Below are 23,600 nucleotides of genomic sequence, written 5' to 3' on the forward strand. Positions count from 1 at the left end.
TAATGACAAGGGGTTACATTTAACAATAAAGAGAGATTCTACAAAAGGCCCTCAAATTGAGCATTGTGTGACACAGAACTATTGGAAAGCTATTTCTAACAGCTTTCCAAGTGTATTAGACACATGTCTTAACAAGTCTTTTTTTTCACTTTTGTGTCAATACAAAACACACTGACAAAGAAATATCATCCTCTCTTTGGCAAATCTTATGACCATAAGTGTCCAATTTGAGTCCCACCTCACCCCTGTAACACAAGCACCGGTGCAGGTGTGCAAATCAATGGGCAACGTGCAGTTCTGCTGTCTGGCCAATAATTATTTGCCAGAGAAAATCCTCAAGCCTGATTATGAAGAAGTGAAGCGGGGAACCACATTAGCGTTACACAAGCTTCAGTGCACAATGTGTCTAATATGCAACCCAACATCATATCCTCAAAATCTGACTTTTCCGAAACAATTTTTGTTCAAATGAGTATAACTGGAACACAAAACACACATAATAGGATGTACTACTTGTTATACATTGAATATTAGGAAGATATATTTGATATGAGGTATCCCTTTATTCTTGTACTATTGGGTGCATAAAAACAAACCACACAAAGGCAAAGCCACTTACTGATTCAGGAACAACCAGCAAATTAGTAGTTTCATCTCATCGTGCCTACCTTGAAATTACACAATCAAAAAACAGCTTCCTTTGACTGAAACCAGCATAATCACTTCCAATGCTTATTTTGCGGCAGCACAAAAAGCCTGTAGTGAAACAGTACTATGGTGTCATTAGAAGAATAGCTTTTTGTTTCTATTTTTTTATTTCAAAAGAAAACACAAAACTGCTTTTTTTTCCCCAATAAACTCTTTAAACCTGCAGTATCCCAAAACTTTAAAAATAAATTGTAAAACTATAATTTTTCAAACTACATTTGTTAATGTTTTTTTTGTTTTTTTTCCTTTTAGGAGGGCTCAAATATTTGATCCCAAGTCCAATTACAATACCTTACTACAGGAACAATAGCTCAGGAGTGTTCTCTGATCCTACCACCATGTCATTATCCTCTTTACACCCAGGAGCTCTGCCTTGAGCTCACAGGATGCCTGGCTGGTACGGATCACTGTAGCACACTGAGTTGATTCACTCCATGACTAATCCTCAGAGCACCAGAGCCAACGAGTTGCTCCCTGTGAAAGAACGGAACCTGCACACCCCTGACTGTTAGACTCACCCTGCAAACGTATTGCACATTGACCCTCTCCCCAAAGGTAGTTTTAGCTAGTTTAGGGCTTTTCAATTACTTTATAAAATATCCAGTATAGGTCAAGAAGCACATATATATTCAGTCAGTATATAGCCATATATATATATATATATAATATATATATATCTAATATATACAGAATATATATATATATATATACATATAATATATAGTAAAGTTTCAACAAATTTTGTTACTGGTAACATTTTGCAGCAAACAGAATCTTTCAAAATTCAAGGCAAGTATACAAACTTAAAAAATATATACAAATTATTTAAAACAGAACCCTGTGTGTGCACCCTTTCTTGATGTCCTCTTATGCTGTAGCCTAAGGATATCATGACAAATTCACAGAAATATGGGCAGGAAAACTTAATTTCTAACCTATTAGACATCGACCTACTTGAAAACAAAAGTCATCACACATGTCAAACGGGGCTTGCACAACCTGGATACATTTCATTTCACTGAGGGCATGTGTTTTGAAAAAAAAAAAAAAAACGATTTAAACATTCAGATTTGTATGCAAAACCGATTTGCATACAGAGAGTAGTCTAAAAACCTCATTCTCTGCTTGTACCTGCTTCTTGTTATTTTCAATATTATTGTTCAGTAATGTAGTATTTCACCTGTGCATTGGAGCAACTGCATGTGAGGTATACACTATATACTGAAAAATAGTAGAGAAATGCTCCCATACTAGTTTCTAAGATCTACTAGGCTTGAAGAAATACAAAAGTAAATGAAAATAAAAAATAAATACATTTTAAAAAACTGATTTTATGTACAGTTTGAATATACATTAGTTTGGAAGCATTAACATATACTTCATAATTCAGAAACAAGTAAAAAAAAAAAAAATTCCAAAAGCACTGATCGTTACTTTTAGAAGGGATGCAAATTTAGGTGACATTTTAGTCCACAGTAAACATAGATACATTAAGGGGCATTGCAACCTGTTAAAGCACATGTACAGTGTGCCATTATACTAGCAAAGATAAGAGTGAAATCACAAATAAAGAAAATAAATATTCAGTCTTAAAAAATAAGGATAGTATATTTTGCATAACATGCAATAAAATAGAATATGCAGGAGAGACAGGTAAATCATTGTATAAAATTATACAGAACCACTGTAAGAAATATATAAGAAATAAGAAAGAAAACAAACCAATAGTTCAGCAATCTGCAAGGAACAGACACATCATGGCTTGTGGTTTTAGGAAAAGTTTAAGAAGATACTATACAATATAGAAGAATAAAATAAAATGGATACAAAGACTAGATACCCGAAGGTTTAAACAGAAAAGAACAGTAGATTGTTACATCATTAGCTACATAGTGAATTACATCACAAAGACATCAGATTTAAAAAGAAATAAATTTGTAGTTACCATGGTATTAAAAAGCATATAAATACCTCCAATGTTTGTTTTCAAACACTTTCCTTTCACAAAGGTATCTCTCTCTCTCTCTCTCTCTCTCTCTCTCTCTCTCTCTCTCTCTCTCTCATTATTATTATTATTATTATTATTATTATTATTATTATTATTATTAATAGATATGTATTTCTTAGTTTTATGAGTTTAGTTTATTTTTCAGGTTTATGCATCAGTTTGCCCAGCAGGGGGTGCTCTTGCTAGCTCAAGGATGAGATGCAAACTGGAAGAGAAGAAATTAGTATACTGATCTGCCTCCACAACTTTGATGTTAACTGATGGTTTTACACACTGTTAAAAGTATCTGACCTTTTTTTAATAATGACACACATTGTCAAATAAAACAAACGCTTTGCAGTATCCTCATATAATTCCTACACCCGACCTTGGTAGAATAGAAAAACACCTGGTCCTTTTTTTAAATTTTTTTTTTTTTTTTCATCTAGGCTTTAATCCTTGGCCGTTTAAACACATTATTAACCACACACAGCAGCTGTATAATTCTGATATATAAGATGCTGGCAAATTAAAGCAAAGGTGAACAATTTATCAATTTAATGGTCAGAGAAGTCAGCTAAGTGATTATAATATGTATTTTGATCAATAGACCACCGTGAGATCTTGTATTTCACGAGATAACATAGAAACTCCAATAGCAAGAGATAATCCAATAACAGTATATTGGAAAAAATAGATTGCATTTTAGTACAGTCCCCTTACCAAATTAGAAATCATTACCTTTTAGAAACAATAATGGGATTTTTTTCTTCTTTTTTTTCTTTTAAGTCCCATATTCTCTAATGGGATGCTAATATGATGCTAAGGGCAATAGGGTTAATGGATTCCATATTTCCAATTATAATCTTTCCCTTTTAATGCACAAAGGATAACTATGCAATGGGTAATTGTACAGCATCGTCTTGACATCAGACATCCGTTTGTAATGTCAGGTAAGGAGTAACACCTGAAAGCAAGTTGTATTTTTGGTTATTTAAGACGGACAGCCTGTTTGTTTTTTTTTTTTTTACAGCAGCTCACTGACATCTAGGAATTAACAATATTAACCCACTGAACTGAATATCAGTAAGCATAAGCTTCATGATTACCACTTGTTTGCCTATATATAAACAAAAAATAACATACATTTGCAAGACCATTTTAATGTCCTATATCCTAATCTTATACATGGTCCTTACTAAATAATACACACTGCACCCACATTTATTTAGTGGCATCCAGTGAAAATGTAGACCAGTCCCTTGTCAGTTATCTCCGATTAGGTTCTTACCACAATACTACTGCCATGCATTCATATGGAATACTAGGAACTGTAATTATTCACATTTGAGTAAGTCTATTCAGCCAGTCCTTTATAAATTCATACCATGATATTCTTATTGAATTACAATGCAATGCAAGCCCTCAGCAGGCTGTTCTATAATATTGGTATATAATATGCACAACATTCTTGACACCTGTTTAACAAAGCCCTGCTGCAATTTAAAAGCTGCTAAAATGCATGTAAATCACTCAACAACCCTACTACTAAGTTTCAGGATGCTGTGTCATTTTATCTCTTGATACACTTGCATATACTCTGTGGTGTACCTTTTTGCTTTTCTACAGATAAAGGGAATTTAAAAGTCCAACCAGATCGACGAGTCAGTGCACATGCAGGTTTAAAATAGGCCACATGTCTCTGTACACAGTTAAAATAGTGTTACTTCAGCAATTTTGTCTCATAGATTCTCAAGAAGTAGACAGTGAACTGCTCAAGGAACTGAAAAATATCCTAAAATTGTGATTTAACATACAGAATACACACAGAGTGGCCATTATTAACAGATTATCCTCCTACACATGTAATCTTTAACCCATAATCACCTGGGACCGGAACTGGGCACAGCAACATTACCATAGAGACTTTTGTTGTAGGATGGTGGTATAGGGATTAACAGTCCAAAAAAGTCAGTTCCCCTTTAAAAGACTTCTTAAAAGACTGAATATTGACCAGAACAACAAAAAAACCTGGCCTGACCATTTTACTTTCCAAAAATAAAAATAAAAAAATAACAAATTAACGTAAAATCAAATGTTTAATAATTAAATAAACATTGATTTTTTCAGACATTTTTATGTTTATTTTAAGTGGTTGATAATACATTTTAGATGCACAAAACATAAGTCTTCCCAAAATACTGTCAGGTGTGCTGCAGGACACTGCCACCTAGTGAAAACCAAGGGAAGTAAAATGGTGCATTTTTGTTAACCAGGTATGCATTGTGTTTCATGTCAACAGGAATATTATTTATGTTATTTGGGGTACAAACAACATTTTTCTTTTTGTCGTTGAATGCGATTTAATGAGATGAGCCTTGACAATAATAAATAAGGTATATATAATCTGTGTGCATGCTTACATCAACACCACAAGAAACAGCCACTTCAAGCCACAAGAAGCAATGCAAGCTGGATACTGTATGTTGTTAGAGGGATAAACTGCACTTCAGCAGTAAAGCAGTTGAATGGTTAGTGCACAATCAATGCTAATAGTGGCTAATGCATAATCAATTAGGCTACAAAACATGCAAACATGTTTGTTTGATTTTAAATACTTTATTAAGTAAAGGGAAAAAGGTGATGCACTGAAGGGATATGTAGTATATTTGCAGTGTTAAATAATAATGTTTAAGATACTTCTGGGTTTTTTTGTGTCATCAATCTTTCCTGATTTATAGTAACCCTAATGGCTTTCGCCGCAGTTTCTTAACTATATGTATTGCCAGGTTTTAAAGGCTACAAAAAACTCTGAGATCAATCGATGTTGGTATACTGTACAGGCTTTTGTCTCGGGGGGGGGGGGGGGGGGGGCTACGACAGCAATAGTCTATATATTTATATAAAATATCATTAAAAATGTATTTCACCACAAAATATAGGCTTTAAAAAAATATATTGACTTTCTAGAGCGGTAATTGCTTTCTCAGTTTGAAGGTTCCTGCAGAACACTAGTTTAAAAGCCAAGCACAGCAGTGAGTTAAGAAAACCAGAAAGATTGATATTCTTTGTAAAATTAAGAAACAAAAATACACCATATGAATAGTTTCTTAAGCATTAACTTCCTCATAAATTTAAAGATTTTTTTTTAACCTGAAAAATTGCTGGTCTTAAGGTGAGAATATTTTAGCAAGAAAATGTTGCTGTTTTCTATTAAAATTAGCACCTACAATATTTTCAATAATCCAAGGATAACACAGTGAAAATCGTAATCTAATAGGAATACCTTTTCAAATAATACTGCACGCTTGGACAGAATACTTTGATTCTGGATTATGTTATTATTTCTTGATTCAGTAAATATACAGTGTTAAACTGAAAAAAAAAAAAATAATAATCCTCCATGAAAAAAATCTGCATAGCTGTGTTATTTAGCCTCTACTTCGCAATAATTTGAAAGCACAACACAATTTTGTGGCTGATGGAAATATGATAAGTAAACTGATTTGTTTAATCCTTTTTTTACCTTCAATTTTTTTAATTTTTTTTTTTTTACATAGAATAGAAAAGACAGTGTAACACCATAGGTGCTAGAACAGAAAGATACTCAATAAACAAAAAACAAGGGCAAGGAAATCAATGGATGTGTCAGCCAAATATTGACAGAAAATTCCACACACACAACATTAAATAAAACAGCCAACACAAAACAGAAAATTGTGTTTGTCCAACCAATATTTGTGTAAACATGTATGTGTAAACAACACAACCTGGCTGGACTATTGAAATTAATTATAAGCTTCTAAAAGATATCAAAGTGAATAGTGAATCTAACTTTCTGTTTAAAATAGAGCAGAATCCATCCACAGTATCATAAACATAACATGCTGGCTAGCTGCTGGTAAACCACACAGCTTTAAAATACTACTCCCGTCCACAAATTAACATGCAGAAAAAACAACAATGATGTTAATTGTCCTCTGCCATCCCAACTACAGTGATACAATTATTAAATATCAAAATAATCACTACACTTAGGTGTTATGCCTTTCCATACGCAAGGAGTTAATCAATAGCTTGATACAAGTTTTTTTTTTTTTTTAATTATTTTTTTTTACTGGCACTCTTACAAAAAGACCATAGATAAATTACAAACAGTTTTGCTATGGTTTGTAATAAGACCATCTAAGTTAACTACCTAGGTTTTAATTAGATGTATTTCAATGCAAGGTATCACTTTTCTAAACAAGTTACAAAATCACCACACACATCCATTTCATCTGACTAGTTACAATGCGAAGGCACATCTTACCTGCCTCACAAGCAAGCGTTTTCCCCCTGTGAGTACCAGAGGGAAGCATCTCTAGCCTTTCCACTTGACGGTCGGTCTCAAATTACAGAAGCCAAGTCCTTCTATTCACAGAAAAAAAAAAAAAAAAAAAAAACGCTGCTGGTTCTGAAGTTTAATTGAATAGCTTTTTGTCGATCCTGCTTAGTCCTCTCCAGAGGCCACAGGTATTTGGAGAAAGAAAGAGACAGGGGGGTGGGAGCTGGCTTAATAAAAAGAAAACCACCTCTTAATCTTTTGCTGGAGTAAACAGAAAGCGGGATTCTTGCTCAAACCTAGCTCTGCACATGACTGATGATAGCCGTGTGCCTGCAAGCTCCGGCTACAGCTCTGCAAGGCGTGAGAGTGAAGACAGGGGGAGAGAAAGAGGCAAGTCACTGGAATGTGACAACATGTGTACATCAGAGAAAGGGAGAGGGAGAGAGAGGAGGAGAGGGAGTGGGCTAGTGAGGGAGAGGGAGCGAGGGAGCAGGGAAGCGTGCACGACAGAGAGAGAGAGAGAGAGAGAGAGAGAGAGAGAGAGAGAGAGAGAGAGAGAGAGAGAGAGAGAGAGATTAAGTGCACTGGCAGAAAAATAAGTTAATCTGCAAGAGATTTTGGTACAAGCTGTTACTGAAAACAAATGTTATTCTATCCCTATAATAGGGGTCTTTTTAAGCCTGTAAAATGTTGAAGCCCACAGTAAATTAGGACAACCTCATGAAAATAATCTCTCATGAAACTAAATGTTGCTAACTCTATAATGCTTGTGACACAGTTTATATAAAGTGTTACAGGAGGGAACTGGAGTTGTGAGGTTTGACTAGACTAAAAGTCCTAGCTGTGCCATAGGATTGACAAGGTCTAATTCTTAAAATGCAATTATTCATTTTTCATCAATCACCTTGCAGGCCTTTGATCATAATTCATTTCAGTCCGTGTCATTTCAAATACATGATTTTCTAAAGGACTGTATCCTCTTTTCTTGATCAATTTGAAATTTAATTCAATACAGTAAAATGAACACAGGTTATACTATATGAATAGTAATACAGTGATGCTGCCTCAAGATACTGTATTATCTACCAGACTGAATCCATAAGATTGAGTTGTTTGATTTGAATGGCATCGTTAAACATTAAGCTGCCAAAACCTTTCGATAGCAAGATGCCCTTAAGCCAACCATGGAGTTGTCCAAAACATATATAATCAATTATTTTAGTACTTTGCAGACGGAAGCCCATCTTCAGCTATGTAGAAAGAAAAGTAAACAAGGTGCAGGGAAAAGTAAACTGCACTGAAATCATTTATTATGTATTTATTTAAAACTTTTGTGTACTCACAAACATATATTACAATGCTGTTGTTATAGTTAATGACATGCTCTCTAATCCAGCATTGATACTTTCATATATATATATATATATATATATATATATATATATATATATATATATATATATATATATATATATATATATATATGTGAAATGTATTAATGCTGGATTAGTGAACATGTCATAAACTATAACAGAATTGTAATTAACCATACCTTAAAGGTATTAACAGTTCTACATACTACTTCAAACCCATACAAATGAATGCTTTTATGTATGCTCGTAGTTCTTCTCTTCCTAACCCGGTGAACTACTAGACAGTAATCCCCCCGAATCATGTTTCTATTGCTTACGTAACACCAAGGCTAAAATATATACAAACTCTATAAACAGATTATTTAATTCTGAGCATAATAATAGATAAAGCACCCTATCACCACATCAATTTCACCTGTGAAGAAGGCGATAGGCTGGTGTTAATTTGTCAGTGGTCCCCTGTTTGTCAGAGGTCTCCTTCCCTTTGTTCCCCCCAGTAGATGCCCTTGGCAGCAGATTCTGTCATTGTCTGAACCGTGCAGAGAATGACAGAAATAACAGGCACACCTTCCAAGCTGAGAAACAAAAGTGAAATAGTGAATACCCACGAGCCCTGAGACGCAATGCCGAATTGACACATGATGTTTTACATTATTATATGACCAGATTTCAAGGAAATATATGCCTCCCCATCAAGTGTCAAGATCAAAGCCAGTGCTTCTACACTTTACTATCCTCAGAACTTCAACCACTATTCTTTGGGGGCATATGACCATTAATTTTACTATGGAAGCACGAACAAAGACTGGTTAACCTTTTGAGGAAGGCCCTTGAGATTTCACACATAAATCTGACTGCACTGGGCCACACGACACAGCCAGAGAAATGCTTAAACATCTCTTAGTTTCAAGAAAGACATGCCTCGTTATGTTTTAAATAGAACTACATTTCCTGTTAAATGTATCTTAATACAATGTGTGAGCTGAATCTCTAACGCTCATGATTCTCATTGAGCTATAAAGCTGCAAAGAGTAGCACCATGTCTTTATGTCTGATGTTTTTATCCAGCGTGCTTGCAGAATGCCGCAAAGGGTAAGGTATTCCACATGTTTCTTCGTAGCATTACCAGTAAAGGCAGTGGAAATTGCTATTTAATGCTGGTATCCTGGAACTACTTGATATTCCACTCAAATCAGATTGACCTCATTTAGCTTTATATTGCCATCAAAAAATGTTTTCCGAAAAACTGATGATGGAAAATAATTGACACAAGCATTTTAGCATTCAGAAAATGTTATTCATTTGGTAATGGAGATCGATAACAGGGGTTTGATATCTGCGGAGGTTTTCCTCAGAAAATGAAATTGCGGATTATCAAGTTGTTCCAGGATACCACTTATTACTGCTTACAAAAATGTGTTACATCACCTAAACAAATGAAATTATTAGTATGAAGATACTGTTCCACACTCTGATTTGGGCATAAACTGGGCATAGGACATATCCAAGTCCATATTACCGCTGTGCCAACATAGACATACAAAGAGTGCCAGGCAGTAATCTATGCCAAGGGAAGACCCCCGAGACTAATTGAAACAATCAGTAACACATATAGTTATCTACTGAAAAAGTAATCAGTTTGGTGCTTTTAAATCAGCATAGTTTTCCTAAAGTAACTGATTTTAAATATAGTCCTTGAGCATCAATATGAGGCAAACCTATTGTATTGAAATAACTTCCAAAGATTTTGTATTCAATCCATTGTAAAGAGTTTAATAATTGTAAAACCCATTAAGAATGACTTAAAAATGTAAGATGATAGAAAATTTTAGAAATACAGACCTCACAGGTACACATGTGTACGGCTTTTTTAAACATTTGTTTTTTTTAGTAAGGAGCTGCAAGTGAATTTTCAGAAAAAAAAAGAAAAAGAAAAATCTGATTAAATCACTGCAGTAACCCTGTCAGATGAACTTAAAAGATGTTCTGCCTCTCTCCCTGCACTTTATCATACGTTAATTTAAACAGGACATCAAAATAAAATTAAAAATTAAAAATTAAAAACATTTATCCTATTATGTGTTTTTTAAGCTGCAGTGCACTGTAGTTTTCAGCATCACTGTCGCACCGGTCTCATCCAGCATAACTCATAGACCAAACCAGCTTCCCAAGTGTGATTCATCTTCTAACACTAGCTAGATATTTGCTAATTAGCATCTGACGTGTGAAGAGAATAGGAGAAATATTTGCATGATGAAATGAATGGCTCCTACAGTTACCAGCTGAAATCCAACGACCTCCTAGAAGTGATCAAGGATGTATTTGAATCGATCTACTGTAAACAGTTAATCCTGATATTTTATTAGGTGCGAAAAGAGGCACCCCACTAAAAATAATGAAAACAAAATTTGCCTTTCACATCACAAGTAATCAAATCAAAGCCATAAATAGTAATTATAAATATGAGCACCCTATTCAAGAGAAGCATGAATTTGAACACAGAGGTTAATAACACAGCAAGTCAGTTTTGGAAAGATAAAAAATAAACCACTTGAATTTGAGTATTATATCAGTTTTGAATCGAATAGCAACTAATCGCTATCAGTGCCAAAAAGGTGTTCTTTCAAGCGAAGTTCCTGTTCCTTTATGTGGAGTATTTACAATGGAAAAATTCAGTTTCGCCACAAGGTGTTCCAATACGAAGAGACTACTGCAGTGACATTCACTGTTGTCGGTAGATTTAATATCAAAACAACAATACTGACATTACAGAAAATACTTACAAACTCATCCTTCCTTTTCCCTCAGGATAAATGTGCAGGAAGGGATTTTATTTTGGATTGTACTCTAGTTGCACCTGGACACAGAACTGTATTACAAGTGACTAATACATCCTTGGCCCTCTTTTTTAGTTAAATCAAGCAAAATTGTCAGGCCAATCAAATGAAATTGTTCTTTGGTGGAAACTAAGAAATGTGACTGAGAAACCAGTGAAATAATATCTTCTGTGCCAACTCTGTGTTTCATGACACAGCAGGGGAGAGACTGAGGGGAGGGAAAGGGGTTTATAATGAGTTCCTCAATTTAATACAAAACTATGATTAAGTGGGATTGTTGATGTTATACATATATATATATATATATATATATATATATATATATATATATATATATATATATATATATATATATATATATATATATATATCTATATATATATTTAAATAAAACTTAATTGTTGGTCTAGGCCGTGAATAAGTGTGACTGTTCAGACTGCAATTGCTTAATTGGTTATGAAGGGATCATTCCCTGTGGGGCGGGGTGGGGGTTTGGGGATGAAAACTCAAAGGAAAGTTTATATTTCAGAATGGACAACAGCCACTTTTGAGACTGTTTCTCAGAAAACAACTCCTGACAAAGAGTCTTTTGAGACTGTTTAGTCATCAAATACTGTAGAACCGATATCTTACTGGATGGTTTGTCTCTCCGACGATCGGGAGATATATTTTAATAGCTGTTTTAGTCTACGTATCAATGGTGTGTTGAGTAGTGCATATTAAGAGGGGGCGGGGAGCCGGGAGCCGGGGAGGGGGGCAGAATACCAGACATGTTGCCTTTTGTCAGCAGGACAGATTTTAATTTGTGAGTGTAATGAGTAAAATATTCAGTAGGTGGTTTTGGAGTGTTATTAGGATATACTGTCTGGTAATGTAATAAACCAGACAGACAGTAGGGGGTCCTAGATATCAATTAGGGTTGTCAGCACCCCGCTTGACTTGACAGTAGTGAGAAGTAGCCATTTATTTCAATGCAATTAACTGCACTTAACTTTTGTCGCACTAAATGTCTAAAGAAGGACCCAATTCATGACACTGAGGCCCAGATTTTTAAAAGGATTGCGCTTGTTTTACGACCGCTAAACGGGTGCTGAGGGTTCTAAATTCTTGGATGGGATTTACAAAACACACTTAATAGCATAAACACGCAATTAAGACGTGCAGGGGAAATGTCTCTGTGCGCTTTAGCGCTTGATGCATAAGTAATTCTGTATATGCATATGTAATTCTGGGGCGAGTCTGAACGAAACCGCTAAAAATGGGAGGGGATTTTGCAAATGAGGTCTATTAAATATTCTGTCTAATTTATTAAAGCTACTGGTAATTGTGGGCCTCGTATTTGCTTGATTATTTTAAGAAGTCTGAAAAGCAGCCGTTAATTTGCCACAGTCAGACGGTAGGCTAAATAAAAGGCAAGGTGATGTGGAAGACTTGTCTGCAGCAAGAAAGAGACATTGTTTTCAAGGACAAAGAAACATTTAATAACATTTTGCAAAGAGCTCATTTTTTAACCCTTTTGATCAAGTCAGTTTGTAAATTTGTTTTATAATACTGTATTGTTTTGCAAACTCCAGTTTTCAATACATGTTTCATAGCTTACATCATAAAAAAAAGAAAGTCTGCAAATAGAGAAAACAGAAGCCATGTAAAAATAAGGTTCTCAGTAGCACCTAAAAAGGTCCGGACTGGTTTAGGCAGTGTTGTTAAATTCGAGTTGGAAAGAAAAAAAATGAAAAAAAAAAAAAAAAAAAGAACAGAGGGACAGATGGTGCAGTTGGTTTGTAGCTAGAGCAAATACGGTACAGCTGTAAAATGTAGCTATATCACAGACCATACAGATATGCCTTAAAATTATAAAAATACAGACATACATAAGTATGAGAATTGTAACTGCATAAGAATTTGAGAAGATACAGTGGCTCTCAAAAGTATTCCCCCCCACCCCCCGGACTTTTCCACATTTTATTGTGTTACAACATTTAATCAAAATGGATTTAATTAGCAGTTTTTGCCACTGATCAAAACCAAAAAGTCCACAATGTCAAAGTGAAAAATAAAATCTACAAATTCTTATATTACAAATATAAAACAGAAACTAATTGATTGCATAAGTATTCACCCCCTTTGCTATGAAACACCTAAATAAGCTCTGGTGCAACCAATTGTCATTAGAAGTCACATAATTAGTTCAATGGAGTCATTCAACTAAGGCCTATGGCAACTCTAAAGGAGTTACAGTCTTCCACGGCTGAGCTGGGAGACACTGTGCATATAGGAACAATAGCCCAGGTGCTTCACGAAACTGGCCATTATGGGAGAGTGGCAAAAAGAAAGCCACTGTTGAAAAAAGTCACATCATATCTTGGCTAGAGTTTGCCAGAAGGCATGTGGGAGACTCTGAGACCATGTTGAAGTAGATTTTATGGTCTGATGAGACCAAAATAGAGCTTTTTGGCCTCAACGCTAAACGCTATGGTTTGGCGCAAGCCTCACGCCACACAACATCCTTAGAACACCATGGGGATGGAAAGCTCATGAAGATAGAGGGCAAAATAGATGCAGCAAAGTACAGAGAAATCCTGGAGGAAAACATGCCAAAGTCTGCAAGAGACCTGGGACTTGGAAGATTCATCTTCCAGCAGGACAATGACCCCAAACCTACAGCCAAAGCCACAATGGAGTTGCTTAAAAACAAAAAAGTCAATGTCCTACAGTGGACAAGTCAAAGCCCGGACCTCAATCCAATTGAGAATATGTGGAAAGAATGAAAATTGCTGTTCACCAAAGGTCCCCACCAAACTTGACGGTGCTTGAGCAATTTTGCAAAGAAGAATGGGCAAAAATTGCAGTGTCCATATGTGCAAAGCTGGTAGAGATTTATCCAAATAGACTCATGGCTGTAATTGCTGCTAAAGGTGCCTCTACCAAATATTGAGTTAAGGGGGTGAATACTTATGCAATCAGTTATTTTCTGTTTTGTATTTGTAATTAATCTAGAATAATTTGTAGATTTAATTTTTCACTTTGACATTATGGACTTTTTTTGTGTTGATCAGTGGCAAAAACTCATTAAATCCATTTTGATTCCATGTTGTAACACAATAAAATGTGGAAAAGTCCAAGGGGGTTTGAATATTTTTGAGAGCCATTGTATAAGTCATAGATAAATTGAAGACTGTTTGTATGAAGCTGTATGGAGTTATTGTTGTTGAACATATTGCTATACAATAGAAGGATTTTCCACCTGTTTGACTGCCATGGGTGCAAGTAAATAAAACATATTGTTTCTGAAGTTTGAAGTTCGTCTACACGCTTGGAATTATTCTATATGAAATAAGAAGCTGAACTAATATGCGAAGCACATTAAGTGGATGATGTGTTGTAATGTATTAGCAACCTAGACTACAAACTCTGAAGTGGTACATTTGTTTATTCCACCTCATATTCCATATTTTATTCATTTGTTCTGGTGATGTATTTCGAGCTTGTAACACATCTTCATGTGTTACAAGTGTTGCTCTTACCAAAATCTCCAATTTCAGATTGATAAATTTCAGTTTTTGCTTCTGAACATCCTCATCACCATGGCCAGTACCAGGCTGTGGTCTTTGTGTGCCATTCATTTTTGTTTGGAATGTGTAGCCTACACATGCAGGGTTGACGCAAACCTGCTATTTATTGTGAGAGGTGTATAATTCTCCACCGCTAATTGCAGTGAGGGGTATTTAAATTGTTTGATTGTGGAATCGCTCGCTTTTTATAAAATAGGTTGTTATTTTGATGCTGAGTGTGGCCGCACTGAACACGCACATTACATGGCTTTTTGTGGTCTGTTTTTCCCCTTTAGAAATGTGGGCCTGAGTGTCTCATTTTCTCTCTCGGTTTCTTCGTAACGGGTCAGTCATTGTCGATAGTAATGCATATTCTATTCACCCTATACTACTAAATCTTATTTGTAACAGTGTTATCCTGCAATACCAGGACACGGCACAGTTTGGATAAAGAAACATTACACAGGGTCCATATCGAAAGAAGCCTGTCGACAAGCTGAATGAAATCACAGAGGAAGTAGCACATTACTGAACTATTAAATTCAGAGTCCTTAAAAAAGAAAAGACCAATGCAGGGCTCATCAAGTGTCCTTGCTATATACCAACACTATGCATACACACTCACAGTAATGTGTGATTTGAGTCTCGTATTGCTTTTGATGATGGCTACAAACCCATGCTTTACTTAATTCTCTCTATACCCTGTATCACAGGGAATGAGAGGTTGAACTGTTGCTAAATATAAATTATTAAGACATCACACAGTAGGATCCTGCCAATACTATTTCATACGGCTGTTTGTGATGTATTTTATATGAGAGGGCTTTGCTGTACACCTAAACTTAAAACTTAGAGTCCAACAATAATGTTTCATTTTATAGTAAAATGTCATTCTGTGGAGCTGGTGCAATGCATGGTTTAGCCTGTTGTGTCCTCTATTTAACCAGAAAACAACCCTTGTTGACAGACTAGTTTGTCTCCATTTTTCAGAGGTGCTGTCACATGCTTCCTCCTCCATTAAAACCTGTTTTCTGGTATGACACTTAAAGGAGCAGACCTCTGCTACTACTTACAGCAATGCCTGTGACACATCCAAGCTTTGTTATAGCACAGAAAGCAAGACAGCCATTTAAAACAGGTGTTCACCTTTTCTAATAATATTTAATGGTGCAGTAACACTTAAGATTTTTTTATTTATTTTTTTTAAGTAAGGTTGTAGCCACAAGCTCATGGTGGAAATATTAACGTAGTAGGTCTTTCTTGTAAAATCAGTACACATAAAAACCTACAAAGCACAGTAATTAATTAATCAATTAATTAATAATAATAATAATATAATAATAATAATAATAATAATAATAATAATAATAATAATAATAATAATAATAATAAATAAATGAATAAATAAAGTATTTGAGGTACATCTGAATTTAAATGTGGGATGGTTACTGCCATGTTGCTACATGTAGCAGGAGGGTGGCTACAGCTAAACCCAAATAAACAGAACCGTAACATGTTAATGTAAACAAACCGGTCAGCCAAACAAACAACATTTCTGATGAATCAAAGGAGGCTGAATTATGGAGGAATATAGAAAACATTCATCCAGAAATTATTCTGGGACAGCTTTAACGGTTAATAAAACTGACTTTTTTTTTTTTTTTTTTTTAGGGTTAAATCTCAATAGAGCCACTTGATTTTAACCAATCATTAAAGCAACAACCATGTCCAGATGCTGTTTAATTACCAACGCAAGGAAGCTGTGCCACAGGGAATCGAAACAAATCTAGACAACACCAATCGATCAGGGATTTATTGGCTGACTTAACCGGTAAATTACTGACAGAAAAAAAACAGACGCTCCATCCAGACAATTTCATTTGACCATATAGATCTCTTTAATTCGTCAATTTAGATTTTCAATATCAGATTTTAGCTGGGGAACCTGACAGAGTTCAGCAACAGAAGAACAGGACTGTTAGTGATTGAGATTTTGTTAAGGAGGTTGTTTACACCGCTGTCAAGCTAATGCAATATTATTTTCCTTTCCAAAGTTCAGAAGTTTGTCAACATATTTCCTGAGCTACAAGGGTAATAGTTTTTGTTTCACCTAGTGTATGTATCCTGTTTCAGACGCTTCTGGATGATGTTAATAAAATCCTCTGCATTTGATTTTACTGGAGTTAAAATATTTTTGTAGTGTAGTGTACTGACAAACTGTTTTTTCAACTTGTATTTGACAATGGATAAGTCTTCAAGGACACCAAGCTGAATTTTTTGTGAGATAATGAAATAAACGGCACACGATCCTAGGAGACAGCCACTGTTTTCATAAATATTAACAAGCAAGGTGCAGCCAGCTGAAGGCTGGTTTGTCACCATTCCGAAGCAGATTTGAATTCTTAATGTTTCCCAGTTTTCAATATTTGCAAATGTTTATAGCTGACGTTTTTAAAGGACATGTACTTGAAACTTTTCACATCCCATTTGTATTCATGATTCTTTTTTGGATGAGCTGTCGGAGACACCTTCTGTTTTGTGCAATGCTAGATTCACACTTTCGGATTGCGCTGGGAATGCTTTAAGCAACCACAAAGCTGTTCTGCTGTTCTTACACATTCATGTTGCCCCAAAGTCACTTGACAAGACTCAACCAGAGACCATAAGGGAGGAAGGTCCTGAGACAATACTGTAACTCTTGATTGCCCCACATTTGCAATGAGAAAGTACTGTGAACTCAACGTGAACCACTGACAGAGGCCATGTTATCCCGTGCATGCTACAGACTCAATTTAAAAGAGACAGTAGCTGCCTTATCCAACAACACTTCCATTGGAATAGGGCATTATATAGTTTTTGTAGTACCTTCATAAATGCTACTTACATCGTATAATTACATGCACAATCCACCATAATCATTTAAAAAAGTGACATGCATAGGATGGTATTGTCAAATAAATAAATAAATAAATATATATATATATATATATATATATATTATATATATATATATATATATATATATCTATATAAATATCTAGATTATATATAATCAAAAAAAAAATTTATTAACACATTTTTCTTTTTTTAATAGATCACAATGGCAAAAGCGTTAATTTGTATAAGTTTTGAAAAGGTTTAAATTCTGAATGTTCAATTACAATACATTTGGTTTGTTGAAATATTTTGACAACATGTTATGAATACTTATAAGCATGTCATGTTGTTTTCAAAGTGATTATGAAGGATAATGCATGTGGCCTATATGAATGGTGTCATGAATACTACTCCATTTGTAATTTGTGGAATGTGACAATGTCTAAACCAATGGCAACATGGTGCGTGGTGGAGTGTCATACCAGTGGTGCAGGAAGCAAAGATAATGTCAGAAACCGGAGCCTACGAGAAAGCAGACAGCAGATCAAATCTCTTTTTAAAAACATATTTAATACATCAAGACATGGGAAGGGGTTGATAAAATAAAATCTGCAACTTGAAATTAAGAAACACCCATATCTTTACAATGTCTTAACAGTCGGCTCTTATTAATCCAAATACAGTGTCTCTGACTAAAACCTAAAGTAGAATGCCTATCCTAAAGTGTAACCACATGATGATTTTTGGGTTTATATCTCAGTCACCTCCATTATAAAAGACCATGAAATTAGCTCCATAACTCGTGGCGATGGTTGAAGACATAAAATTCTGTCTCGATATGCTCCAATTCCACTTCCCGTGCTATGATATTTGGAGGATCTGATGTGAAATTCACTTAAACTACAGATACACACTGGATTCTATAAATATAACCCACACTATCCACATTCAAGTAATACCCTACAAAGAAAAAAAAGGCTCCTGGGCATAATAATCTCTAAAAATTAGTGATAATAATACAAATAAAAAAGGTTTCCATCCGAGGAGAATCTCCTGCATTGAAGTATGCACATGTCTTACAAGCACTATTAAATGTCACAGTTAGTGTCTTAGTTTTAAGTTAAGACCCTGAACCCAGTAAATTAGTGGTACAAAATGCTAGAACATGGAGGCTATAAAGGTTCTATTAATGCTGTTCAATGAATGGACACGTGGGTTACTAGTGAAACACAATGTGTTTCAATGGGCTGTATCATAAAACTTTATCTAGTTTTGATGGATTCAGTAGGCATTGATATTCAAGAAAGTTTTCTACAGTGAGTTGGAGTTTAAAATAAACGGTCTAGTTAGTGTTTTGTGAATTTAGGGGGCTTTATGAAGTGTGAAATGTACTGTGGTAAACATGTATGATGGATCTCCAGCCACTAGTGTAAACACGAAATGAGAGCACCTCTCATGACATGCATCAACCTTAAATATGTATACAAAGGTACATACGTGAGAAATACAGTCTGTAGCCTCCATATACTGTACAACCAAATTCTGATCATCAAAACAATATTTTTTTTGCTAACTGACTAAAATGTGTTGATTTTATGGTCCTGTGAAAGCCTCAGAACATGTCGGACATCAATAGGTCTCGTTGTCAGCAGCTGGATAGATAATAATTAAAATCACTTCATTGAGCTCCCAAATAATTGTATAATGTAGTCATTCGTAGTCCAGACTGATTATTTAAAGGGTATGAAAGATATTTCTTATCAGCATGCCTTGTATTTTAGTTAATGACACTGTATTCATTTTAGTGCAATTATATTAATCTGATACTTCTCTTTTTGGCCCAGCTAATTATATTTAAAATGGAAAGAAATGTGTTAATCTGCACACAAACAAAATAAAAATGTAATTTGGATTAGCTACACTTCAAGGTGTATTATTAAAACAGAAAGCAACCTGATAATTACATTTCTGCACAGAATATGTGATAATTTGTGCTTTTTATCAAAATTGGATAATCAGTTGTCTTCATAAGTGTGTGTAGAGATGTGGAGGACTTATCAAATGTCTTTATGTAATAATAATAATAATAATAATAATAATAATAATAATAATAATAATAATAATAATAATAATAATAATAATGCCAGCTTCTTTAGGTAACCAAATTGAATTACACAGTTTATTTTTTTCCCGTCTTGACTGTACAACTATGCTTGTATTTCTTACAGATGCCTCCACTGTATCCCTGTCACGCGATATGCATCTTCAGTTGGGGGTTGTAATACTTAGAGCATTTAGCTTCAAATGTCATTTTTGAAGCTTTCCCTCATCTTTGAAAAATGTTTGCAATTATTGAGAGTGGTTCTGGGTTCTGACGCTACAATATTTAGCTATCATCATTTTTCTTTATATCTGTCTTTACCTGGCTTTGAACTTGCTTTGAGCTTTATGGAGAATTTTAACTGCCTAGCACTAAACAGCATTTCTCATTTCATCCAAACCATAGGACACGGTAACCTTTAAACTGCAGGCACAACCTGCTCAACATAAATCGGCTGGGTGATTATATGAGACCAGCCAAGTTGAACGGTCTTGTCACACAATTTCAATGGAACGAGGAAGTCTGGGCAGTTAGAATTTTGCTGACAAGCTCACAGAGACAGGTAGAAAAATTATAATATCATCATAACTCAATATTGGGTGAAAGGTGAAAAAATAACATGACATTTAAAAGGTATGATACTTTCTCCTTAAAGTACTTTCATACTGAATGGCCACTGGTTACTAACTACTGTCAATAAATAATGCAATACTTTGTTTCAGGCTGATGACCTCTAGTAGTGCAGTACCATATTTTTTCTAAACTTGTCACAACGAAGATTACTTGCTCCAGAAGTAAGCAGCATAACAGCATAGTGTTTTTAGTATGCACAAATTGGGAACAGAGCACATCTGTTTATTGAATTAGTGTGCAAGCCAAATGATCATTTAGAGATATCTCAAATTAATTAATATCTTCAAATATTTAAAGATATCTCTAAATCAGTTAGCGATATCTCAAACACATTTAGTGTTAGTGATTATTTCCAGATATCTTTAAACTGAGCTTTAAATGAGATATCTAAAATGCATTTTCAGATATCTTTAAATCATTACGATATCTCAAAATGTTTTTTTTTTTTTTTTTTCAGAAATCTCTAAAATATTTAAAGATATCCTGAAACAACTTCCTGTTCATGTCAAGATAACTATAATTGGACAGGAAGTCCATTCAAAACATAAAGCATTTTCACAGGAAGTCACAGATCTTGAAATAACTTCCTGTGTATTTCGAGATATCTCTAAATGAACAGGAAATGATTTAGAGATATCTTTAAATGAACAGGGAGTTATTTAGGAGATAGTTCTAAATGGCAGTTTGACATACCATATTAGCAAAACATTATTTAAAGATATCTGTAAATCAATTTGAGATCTCTGTTTCATTTTTAGATATCTTCAAAAGGGGCTATTTACAGATATATCATGTTCATTTAAAGATATATGCAAATGATTTACATCTCTGAATATTTCAAAATATCTTAAAATGCAATTAATGATCTATTAATTGATCATTTCAATCTAAATGATCATTTGGCTTGACATAAATTCCCAGAGCTTTACGGTAAATTAGATTTTTGCTAACTCTTTAAAAAACAGACCAGTAAAACCTTCAGAACACTTGTCTGACAGGTTTACAAGACCTGCATTTTCAGTATCTGAATAGATTACACTGCTTAGTTGGATCTAGCTATTGATCAGTAAATGGCAGCAATGGCAGAATTAATTGCTTGTGACAAGGAGGAGAAGTACTCTGGTCACAGTTTATAAAGAGTGTGATTGTAGGCAGATGGTTAACAACCTGGAGAATCAGAAACAAAAGGATGGCGCTTCTACATGGACTGAAGTGAGGCTGTACATATTGAAATCTAATGTAAATCATGAAAAAGGGCTCAATTCAAGTTATGTGCAGCCCTTACCGAACCATTAAAAGAACAAACCCTTCTGCAAATGACACCATGGGAATGACAATGACAATATTTATTTAGACCCCTCAGTGGAGAAAGTTCTCTTCTAATCCACTCACCACCAAGATAACACAGCAGATTACAGGGACCAATGAACAGTAGGAGCTCTAGCATTGAAGCACACAGTCAGAACAAATAACAGCTTTAAAATGCACGACTTACATATGACAATAGTGGCAAGATGCAGATCCTCTGTACAGACTCCGGGCGCCTTTTATTCCTCCCTCCTAGGCCTTTCCTCTCTGAAACACTCATTAAATTGAAGGATAGTAGTGCAGGTGAGTGGTATGTTCCCAGTGGAGGTGTTATAAAAATAGGAGCCTTCTTGGCAATTGTCTTGTCATTGGAACACATCCCTAGCCCCAACCACATCCTCCAAAATTCCCAAAAGTATGAACCCCTTGTCACCTGTTAGATATCCCCTGTCCTATGCAATCTTACAGAAAATGACCTTTATTATTGCAGCTATAAGTCTTTTTTATTAGAATCAGTATAGGGTGCTTCCTTGGAAACCAAGGGCACGACCATCTAATATCTTATAAGTATGCACTGGATTGCCTGTTCTTCAGGGAGCTGCACCCTGCCTCGCCGTTTCTTATTTAGCTTCCAAACGCACACCGTGATTGAAGGAAGTGTATTTGAATCAAAGCTTACACTTGAATACTGGCTCCCTATCCTGACCTCAGTTAAAATACATAATAGAATTATAGCTCAGAAGAGAGCAGATCATAACTTATCTGGCCTTTCACAATGAGCAAACCACTGTCAATCTGGAATGAATCATTAAAATATGTGAACGATATCATACATATCTTGTATTTGTCTTCATTATTGAAGTAGCTATGACAGTTTTTTTTTTGGATTCTCCCCTTAAATGTGTTTTTGATCCCACTGGTATTACTTAAAATTGGCACACATGTGTAAACCAGCAAAGAAACAATTATTTTATTTAAGGGCAATTGCATTGACATAGAGAGCAATTAACTCTTCTCACAGTGCCATAACTGTGTGGGTGGGGATTTACAATGTGCTACACCTGCATTTACAGACAATAGGCTAACATTGGGATTTCCACACTAAATGTATTCTTGGGGTAATGTATTAAATAAATAGCAGCCAACGCTAGACACTAGGTTTCCATTGTAAAACTTTACACCCACTCCAGAGAGAAATATACAAGGGGCTGATGATTAATGCCATGTTTCCACCTGAACCATGAAACTCATTACTCCAGTATCAAACCGTTTCCATATACAGTCCACCACAGACTCTACACAAAGGTCAACGATTGCCTGCAGGTGTTGCAATATTTCCCTGATAATATAATTAATTCAGAGTTCTCTATTCAATCAATCTTTATTTTATATAGCGTATTTCATAGTGGACCACCATCATAAAGCATTTTACCAGATGCAGTAACAATAAGAAAATCCATAATACTTTAAATATAGAGAAATTATCTGTATTTGTGTCTACATGTTTAAAACCAACCACTTACGTTTCCTACAGTATGGCTTGGAAAGACTGGGGAGATGTAGTTCTGCTAGTTTAGTCCTAACTGGGGCTGACAGAGTTCCATTTACAATTGGGTTGCTCTCGATCTGCTGCTAATGAGAAGGAACAGGACTGATACAAAACTATAGTAATAAAATGAAGACCGAATTTTAGATGCTGTATTGGTATGGTACTCAATGGACATTTAAAAAAAAAAAAATAATGATCACATATAAGACATTCTGCATATGTTGTTTTTCACCGTTATGGAATTAACCTATAGAAAGTCCTATAGTAAATTGGTCGTCCTATAGTAAATTGGTCAAGTCCTATAAAATACCCTATAGGATTTCTTTAAAACCTTTAGAGTGTCCTATAG

General features: G+C 34.9%; 1 protein-coding gene across 2 annotated transcripts in view; it reads right to left on the reverse strand.

Annotated features, from left to right (window-relative positions):
* LOC121297123 (teneurin-2-like) overlaps positions 1-23,600 on the reverse strand; it is a 483,736-nt gene that overhangs the window by 256,357 nt on the left and 203,779 nt on the right. Inside the window, exon 1 of one of the 2 annotated variants that reach the window (XM_041223185.1) lies at positions 7,008-7,430. The exons of the other annotated variant lie outside the window; for it this stretch is intronic. Within the exon in view, the coding sequence (XP_041079119.1) occupies positions 7,008-7,056 (49 nt within the window). The 5' untranslated portion in view covers positions 7,057-7,430. Of the gene's footprint in view, positions 1-7,007; positions 7,431-23,600 lie in introns of those variants that run through there. 2 annotated transcript variants of the gene reach the window in all.

The sequence above is a fragment of the Polyodon spathula genome, chromosome 22, assembly GCF_017654505.1.
Source record: "Polyodon spathula isolate WHYD16114869_AA chromosome 22, ASM1765450v1, whole genome shotgun sequence".
Classification (NCBI taxonomy): Eukaryota; Metazoa; Chordata; class Actinopteri; order Acipenseriformes; family Polyodontidae; genus Polyodon; species Polyodon spathula.